The sequence below is a fragment of the Lipotes vexillifer genome, unplaced genomic scaffold (assembly GCF_000442215.2).
Source record: "Lipotes vexillifer unplaced genomic scaffold, Lipotes_vexillifer_v1.1 scaffold342, whole genome shotgun sequence".
Lineage (NCBI taxonomy): Eukaryota > Metazoa > Chordata > Mammalia > Artiodactyla > Lipotidae > Lipotes > Lipotes vexillifer.
The window spans coordinates 309,027-317,896 of NW_006786802.1; the positions used below are offsets into that span (position 1 = coordinate 309,027).

At 40.2% G+C, this 8,870-nt stretch overlaps 2 protein-coding genes across 2 annotated transcripts in view; one reads left to right on the forward strand and one right to left on the reverse strand.

Moving 5' to 3' along the window:
* The window catches only part of NUDT21 (nudix hydrolase 21), a 13,757-nt gene extending 6,687 nt beyond the window's left edge, over positions 1-7,070 (reverse strand). Inside the window, exons 1-4 of the mRNA XM_007459440.1 lie at positions 6,813-7,070; positions 3,646-3,846; positions 2,726-2,789; positions 291-380 (exon numbers count right to left, since the gene is read on the reverse strand). Coding sequence (XP_007459502.1) covers positions 291-380; positions 2,726-2,789; positions 3,646-3,846; positions 6,813-6,928 — 471 coding nt within the window. The 5' untranslated portion in view covers positions 6,929-7,070. The remainder of the gene's footprint in view (positions 1-290; positions 381-2,725; positions 2,790-3,645; positions 3,847-6,812) is intronic.
* A 161-nt stretch (positions 7,071-7,231) lies between these two features.
* The window catches only part of OGFOD1 (2-oxoglutarate and iron dependent oxygenase domain containing 1), a 39,730-nt gene continuing 38,091 nt past the window's right edge, over positions 7,232-8,870 (forward strand). The window contains exon 1 of the mRNA XM_007459441.1: positions 7,232-7,494. Within this exon, the coding sequence (XP_007459503.1) occupies positions 7,341-7,494 (154 nt within the window). The 5' untranslated portion in view covers positions 7,232-7,340. The remainder of the gene's footprint in view (positions 7,495-8,870) is intronic.

An 8,870-nucleotide genomic window follows, 5' to 3' on the forward strand; every position in this document is an offset into this window, starting at 1 on the left:
GCAGGAATGGAGCAGTCAGGGGAAGGATAGGGTTGGTGAAGTTTGACCATGAGTTGCTAACTGCTGAGGGTGGATGATAGGTAATGAGGTTTGTTTACTTTTACTATTCTATTTTTGTATATATTTGAAATTTTCCTTTAAAAGAAAAAAATGCTTGGCTTTTTAAATTTAAATTAAGTAGGGAAGAAAGGAAATTTCAAGTCAAATTCTACTATGATCTTTTTAAATGGCTGGAATTAAATCAGCTTTCTACTTCCCCAAATGCCCAGCAAATGTAACTGAACACTAACCTGAGGAGGTTCAAAATTTGGTCTCCACCAGTTACCAATGCAGTCATCAATAACCCAGTCTTGCAGGACTCCATCTTGACGACCCAATATCTGTCAAAAAGAAATGATAGAGCCAGTAAACAACTAAATATACATAGCCATGAATATCCTTCTTCAGGGAAGAAAATATCTTTGGCAGCACTCCTAACGGAGACTAATGGCTAATATGCCTCCCACATGGATTTCCTTTCTATAATTTGTTTATTATTTATTATCTGTGTCACTCTGCCCAAGACACACTATTATTTCAAAATTAGCAGTCTAGCATCAACATAACCATGGAGGACCAACACATCTGTTCTATACCCTTGCTATGCATGGAAAACCAAAGGTGATCAATTACCTACACCAGCCAATGGCATACAATAGTTTTTTCTAGAATCAACTGTAGCTTTTGTAAATCACCCATCTAACCAACCTATAGAAATAAGTGTGCAAAATTCACAATTTTCATTTCTATAAATATGTATAACATAATATTATTTTAATCAAAGCTATATTCTATATATTTTAATTGGTCAAAAATTCGTAATGAGAAAGAACAGTTCCCTGTCCCACTTCACCATTCCCACTGGCTATAACTTTCAACTCTTAGCTGTTTTCCCCCAATATTTGCCTCTATTTTTAAAAGCATTCTTCTTGTTTTTAAATAGACAGTTTATCTCAGTTTTACATTTACAGAAAAGTTGAAAAGATGGTACAGAGACTTCCCATATATCCCATACCCAGTTTTCCCTACTTTTAACATCTTACATAAGGATAGCACATTTGCCACAACTGATGAACCAATACTGATACCTCCTTATTAACTGAAGTCTGTATTTTAATCAGATGACCTTAGTTTTTACCTAATGTCCTTTTTTCAGTTCCAGAATCCCATCTAGGATATCACATTATATTTGCATTTCTCCTCAGGCTCCTCTAGACTGTGACAGTTTCTCAAACTTTCCTTATTTTTTATAACCTTGACAGTTGTGAGGAGTACTAGTTATGTATTTTGTAGAATGTCCCTCCATTAAACTGGTTGAAGTCTGTAAGTCTCCCTATTCAGGATGTAAACTTTCATGTATTCTCCCTACCTCCTCAACTTTTTCATTGTTTAGTGTTTTCTGATTCAATCTCTAGAGAATTAACCAGCAGCCAGTATTTGCCTAAATGTACAGAGTGGGGAAGACGATCTAGGTATATAAATAATCCTATACAGACTGCCAGTCAATTCAGTTTTCAGTCCATGCATGCCCCTTCTTTCACTAGGCACTAGGCGCACCCCCAATTCCTTGGCCTTTCTGGTGTTCTACAGTGCTGGGTCCTGGACTTGCCCTTCTGCTGGGCTGAGGTTCTGGCTAAGTCAGTTATGATTTGCTCATCTGCTTTCTAGCTTCTAACAGTTTTTTCTTGCTGCTATCTGATATTGCACTCCCTCAATCCTACTGGATTTTTATCTTTCTAAAACCCCTTTACTACTTGTCGGTAGAGTTCTGAGAAAAAGCTGAGGTAAGCAGGTAGGTTCAATCTACCATATGTAAATGAAAGTCCAAACACAGCACAATATTTAAGAGTTGTAATGCATTTAAAAAATACAAAAAAGACAAACCAATAGGTCAAAGTGGTAGAATTACAGGTGATTTTAATTTTGTCTCTCCTACTTTCTGTATTTGCCAAACCTGTTGTACAGAATATGTATTAGTTTTGTAACTAAGGGGGTGGGGGGACTGCATGCTGAAAAAGAAAAATATTTAGTAATGAAAACAGCTTACAATCTCAAAAACCTCCAGCATCTATACACATTTGGCCCCAAGTCTTTAGAGGCAGACATTAGAACAACGTCTAAGAAGTAGCACAACTTGGGCAAAGCCTAAAAGATATGGGCAAAAATGAAAACAGGTATATAACAGGAATCATTCCCTTGTCAAAATTCTATTGACACCTATTCTGGAATAAAACTACCTGCATTCAAATCTCCAGTTTCAAGACACACTAGTTGTATAACATCAAGCAAGTTACCTGAACTCTGTGCTCTAATTTCCTTATCGGTGAAACAGGATTAATAATAGTACCCACTTCCTAGTGCTGTTATGATGAGTAAAGGAATTATCGCATGTAAAGCGCTTAAAGTGCTTAGCAGTCAGTACTCAGTAAATGTTGTTTTATTAACCATTATTGCTGTATATACAATATCAATGTAAAATAATGTTAAGGTAAAGTAAGTATAAGTTCAACGTGCAGAAAATAAATATTGTACTAATACTCTCAGGTTTAAGTTTTATTTATTGAAAACTAAATAGTTAAAATAAACTCATCCCTTTCAAGACATAAAAAAACCTGATTATGCATTAAGTTGATGGTATTTAAATGAGCATTAATGAAACCGTCAAAGTGGTTAAACAGAAAAATACCTCTGTCATTAAGCGTTTTAGTCCTTCAACTTCATCTTCTCCTGGGTTAAGCTCACCACCAGGTCTGTATAAAGGTTAAGAATTTCAGCTTTCAACTTAATACAATTTGGGGATAACAGGAAAAACACAATAATAATTATTTCTATCAAGTAACTGCATAACACATTTCAGTATCACATAAGGCAATCAAAGCAAACTAATGTCAAATGGAGGGGGAGAATGTGCTAGAAAACTGAATTCATAATGTTAAGTCGCCTAGCAGTACACAAACCCTAGTTTTAAATAAACAAAATAGGTACCGCTACATAAACATCACATAATTGCTGGAAACCAGTCCATCCCACTCTTTTCTCTCTGGACGTTATCTGGTGATAATGGAGTGGAGAAACGCCCAGAAAGCAGTGGACCCACATTCTCTAGATTTTAAGAATGGGGCATTTTTCAAAATTTCCAAACTAGGTATTTGAGAACTCTCTTTCTGGTACAATCTGGTCAAATAGTTGTGGACTAAACACGTATTGAGAGATTTATGAGCTTAAATGAGAAAACTAAACAATTATCTATAAAAATGTAACCCATTTTAAGAATAGGAAACACTATTCATCCTAAGCAGGAAATAATATCAATTGTTCTTAGTAATGCTACAAAGACACCTAGAAATTGAACTCAGACTCATTTGTTTCATAGGGCTCCTATCAAGCTCAGTCACTAACATCAACAATACACAGAAACATGCAGATTTGTACTTAGGCAATAAATGAGCACTGCACTGGAGAAAAAAATGCTTTTGAGTTTCTCTTTCTAAAGACGCCATTAACAGCAGTGTTTGTTGAGATAAATGACTAAAAGCTAAAACTGTATTCCAAAGCTGCAGAGAACAGCAATCCTATTAAAAGTTGTTAATTTCCAATGACACTTACAGTTTAAAGAAAGTTGTTCCCAGCTGTAGCAGTAACACATGGGGTAGCCGGTGCTCATGGACAATCAAAACCCCTTCTACAGTCCTCCTCATGCCAATTTTATCAAATTCCTCCCTCATGCGCTGAAATCTGGCTGCAACGGAGCTGTCCTTCTCATAGAGGGGCTCTTTTGTACCAAAAGTGTAATTGGTAAGAGGGTACCTGTGATCCAAAGACAAACATCAGAGAACTGTAGAACATAACTTACCAGGACAGATACCAACCACAAATAAGGAAACCATGGTAAAAAGTTTATATATTACACTCAGAGACAATAGGATATGTCCAAAGTTAAACAACTAGTTAATAAAACAGCGGAGACTAGAATCTAGCTCTTTGGACTCTAAGGCCAGAGTTTTCATTAGATCAAGCTGCTACTTCATACTTGAACTTTCAAGCACAGATGACAGTATCCTTAAAGCCCTTAAATGCTTAGAGGAGTGGCTATCTGAATAACTGGTAATCCTCTGGTTTTAGATCATGGATGCTACACTAACACTGCCAACCTGGCTAATGCGCCCTTGGGTTCCTCTACTAAACTAATCACAAATTCTATTAATTGTGGGCGCTAATGGTTAATCTCTCTTTTTCTACAAGCTGAGACACCACTTTCCATCATCTCCCCAGTTATTTTCTATTTCTCCCAGTCAACAATCTTCAGACTTTTCTCATACCTTTCTTCTTCAGATGAACTTTTCTTTCCCTTCTAAGCCTTTTAGCCTTCTGCATTTATTCTATTCAGTATCCCTATTCTTCCTTTCCCCTCATTTGAATCTTTTGCCCACTTGATGTAATCTGAATATTCTCTCCTCCTTTATCAAGAATTCAAAATATGAGTTATATTGAAGACAGTTTTCTTCTTGCCTAGTAAGATTTTTTTCCTCAAAGATAGTTTAAAAACTCATATTTATATTTCATCACAGGTACTACCTTGTAACCCCTCGATCATAAGACTTACAATAAGAAGCCTTTGGTTATAAGCCTTTGAGTAAGAATGCTTTGGTCACACCTGTCTGTCCCCAATGCATTTAGTCTACCAAAACACCTTGCATTAGAAATCAACAACAGCATAACTAATCCACTTAGTTATTCTTGAAAGGGGAACAAATCAAGGTTGCCAAAACTTAAAAAATTACTTTAATCCCAGAAGCCAAATTCTAGGCATAAGTGAAGCAGCTCTAAAATAACTAAAATGAACTATTTCCAAGATGCTTTAAAGATTTTAATAATTTCCCCAGTAGACTCAATGCTAAATCTAACATCTTCATCACTAGCAGCAGCAATCCCACACAGCACTGTGTGCCCTGCAATTAAAAAGAAAATGCTTTATATATATTAACATTTAGTTCTCACAACCTGAGTTAGAAAGAATTAAAGACAGCTATAACACATCTCTACTGTAAAAGCCAGCTCTCCCATCACGAGATGCCATCAAGATGAAATATAAGAATTTTCAGCTGTGAAATGAGAGTGCCAGCCCAGACACATCTGTAGTATTCCCATCATACTGTGAGCTTTGTAAAGCAGGGACTACACCTGACTTCCTCACCCCTGTATACCCAGCATTATTCCCAGTGCCGGCTGCAAAGTAAGCATTCATGCAATATCTCATACAATACTTCCTAATAAAATATATTGGAGGAGAGAGAACTTGTTTTCAATTCAGACCATTACTCACCCACGTGAACTGAGTTCACAACACAATCATTTCTGAATACTGTGTTTATATAGGAGAGGAAAAGTGCTGCAAATCCATTAACCCATAACTTTAATGGAGCAAAAATTAAAACATCTTCACCGTTAGTTCCACATAATGGCTTGATGCAAACTGATCCAATAATCAAGGTAAATCAAGGGAAAATTGTGAGTCCTAGTTCTAATTACCAGTGAAAGTAATCCAGAAGCTGTGCTTTCACATTTTTTAGAAGAACATTTAGCCTTTCCCATTTCATGGGAATATTACAAGGATTTTTCTAAAGACATCATAGGAAATTAAAATGCTATTGTTAGTGTAATAGCTAAAGATATTAACTTATATACATACTATCGACTAGTTCCAGATTTCATAAACCCAACATTTTTATTACCTAAATTTCCACTACCTGTTTTGTCAAATAAAACAACAATAACCATCTTTTCAATTTCAAATCGCTTTTGAGGAAAGAAAGTTCATTTATTTGAATATAAAATAGAGAAACACCTAAAGTGTCCTACCGAAACACCAGTATCAGTAAATCCTTGCACCCTTTAAATACTGACCAGCATAAACTGGCCGTTTTCTTCCATTAGAGTCAGCACCACGGTGCCTCACAAACTTTCAGAGGTGATTAAAAAAAATAAAAAAAAAAAAAGCACACATAATTTCTTGAGCAAGACACAGCCCGAATGTCAATTCCCTGTCACAGCGAGGTTACTTTTGAGAGTGGCTTCGAAATGCAATGGCTTGAAGAGCTTAAACAGAAAGATGCTGAAAATAAACGCAGCCCGCAATGGGATCTCTGGAGCTTCATTTTGGTCCTCGCCACGGTCTGAAGCCCAACCACAAAGAAAACCCCAGCCCCCTCCCAAGATGGGCCCTCCTGGGCGCTTGGATCCTGTTGCTGCGGCAGGGAAGACACGTGAATGCATAGGGGGAAGCCAGATAGCCCTGAGCAGACGAATAAAATGTGTATTCAGGAGCTAAAACGCAATAAAGAAACAGAGGAAAAAAACAAAACCTGCGCATTATACTAGATCTCGAAAGCTATTAGAGCAAAGCGAAAACTGCAAAAGCGATGTTACGTTATACCACTCATGCCAAATAAAAACACACAATACGATACCATACACGCGATTCTGAAGGATAAACACCACGGTCTGCGGCCGCTTATCTCCGGAGAGGTGAGGAAAGAATGAGTTCACAACAAAGGGGGTTTTCCTACAATGACTGAATGCAGGGGCATGGGAACAAGCTATCTTTCCAGAAAAGGGAAAACCCTCTCAACTAGGACTCTAGCCCCGTGGTGCTGGAGATCGAAGAAGCGGAATCCCCCGAGGGCGCGCCAGAAGGAGAGGACTGGAGTCTTTAGGGGCGCTCACGACGAAGGGGATGCCGACAGGACAGCGCGCGAGGGCCAGGCCGCACTTACAGGTTGATGGTGCGCTCCAGGGTGAGGGGCTTGGTCTGCTGGATGTACTTGTTGCCGAACTGGTTGACCCCGCGGGGCCAGCCAGTCTGCGAGCGATTGGGCGGCACCACGGACATGCTGGCGAGCTCGGGCACTAGCGGCGAGCGGAAAAGGAGAGGCAGGGAGACGGTCCCTGTGCGGGCAGCCGTTATCTGCGACCCACTCAGCAACCGCCGCCCGCCATTAACAAGAAAGCGCCCGAGGAGCCGTACGTACGCCGGAAGTGCAGTCGGAGCCTCTGGCGGCAGGAAGTAGAGAGGCGGTGGCCTGCCCGACCGAGCAACATCGATCCAAATCGCTGCTGGGATGGCCACAATATCTGGAGCTCCCATTGGTCAGTTGGGTATGGGGTCCGCCTCCCTTTACTTTGGTACTTCCTATTAGATAGCGGTGGAGACACACGGGAAATGAGGCATTCTGGGAATTGCAGTCTCCGTAGGAAAAGAGCCGCTAGATTAGCGTGACGTGGGTCTTGCAGCTTGCGAGGAGATGAGTGGTAAGCGGCCTGCTGAGCCCGTCCCGGGCCGGGCAGGGAAAAAGGGAAAGAAAGAGGTTATGGCGAAGTTTTCGGATGCTGTCACGGAGGAAACCTTGAAAAAGCAGGTGGCTGAGGCCTGGAGTCGCAGGACGCCGTTCCGCCACGGTAAGCGGGTGCTGTGAAGGGGGAGGCGCAGCGCCGGGTCGGGGGCCTCTGAAAAAGTCCGGGCACTCTAGCCGATTCCTGAGCAGCGAGGCTACAGGGGAAGAGGCTCTTGGAGAGAGCATGACTTTGCCACCTCCGACTCTCCTGCCTGGCCTGCTGTCCCTTTTCCAAGTTCAGTTTGGATTTAGAAACCTGGAAGAGGAAGAAATGAAGGCCAGGGAGTTTCGGGAAGTACAGGGCATGCAAGTTCATGGAAATTCTGGAATTAGAGGTGAGGTAGAATCTTTTTCACTGATTGTGCGTCGTTGGGCAGTGGGTTCAGCTCCTTACTATGTAAAGTAGGATAACTAATAGTATTTCCCTCGGAAAGATGTTGACTGTGATTAATAAGCTAACGTATGTATGCATCAATACATATTTTTCTGAGTAAGGACCAGTAAACATTTGGACACATAGTCGAGGGCTTTTGCGGTTTTCCTCCGAAGGTAACGCTCGTTTGTCCCATGATAGCGTAGCCAGAGCATTTGTTGGGAGCTGCCAGATAGCAGGCACCTGAGCTTACTCAGTTTTGCCGGCCTGTAGTTCAGCAACGTGACCCATGAAGGTAAACATGGTTTTGACCAAAGGAAGGAACCTTCATCAAATGATTCCAGCCTCAGCTTCCAAGTATCACCTTACAGGATAAGAACTCTGCTTAATGCATCATGCTTTCCCTTCTAAAGTTTGCCATGATTTTTGTTTCAGTGGTTGAGTGCTCTAAGAGATGAGTGGTGTCCCGGATGCACATAGAAAGTGGTAGCTTAGTGTTTGGAGTGTAAGCTCTGGACACTCAGGGACTTTACAGTTTCCTTATGTGTGGGATGGAGATAGTGATGACGTCTACCTTAGAACTGTTGAGAAGATTAAATGAGATAATGCATGTTAAAGCACCACAGTGCCTGGCAGCTGGTGGGAGGTGGTGGTGGTTTGTATTAGAGGGGTACATAATCTGTCCCACCAGAAGCAGTGGGTAAAACGTTGAGGTAAAACTGAAGGAGTTAGAGGAGGTTATGCCTGACCTGATTTTTTTCTTTTTAAGAAGTATGTATTTTATAACTTCCTCTAGCAGTAACTTAGGCAAAGAAAAAGGGTTGAAGAAAAATTGTATGTCAGTATTGTTATTCTCGTTTTTAATTTGCTACTCTCATTTGAAGTTTGGGGGGAAATGAATTAAGACTCTAAAATACATTCAGTTGAATAAGTAATTGTTGAACTAAAAAACCCCAAAAAGAGCAGAAATCTTAATTTAGTGACATCGTTTGTACTCATCTTAAGGACTAATATTTTTAAGCACAGTACATTTAAAAAGTAGTATTAAGTGGGGGGGGGGGGGGGGG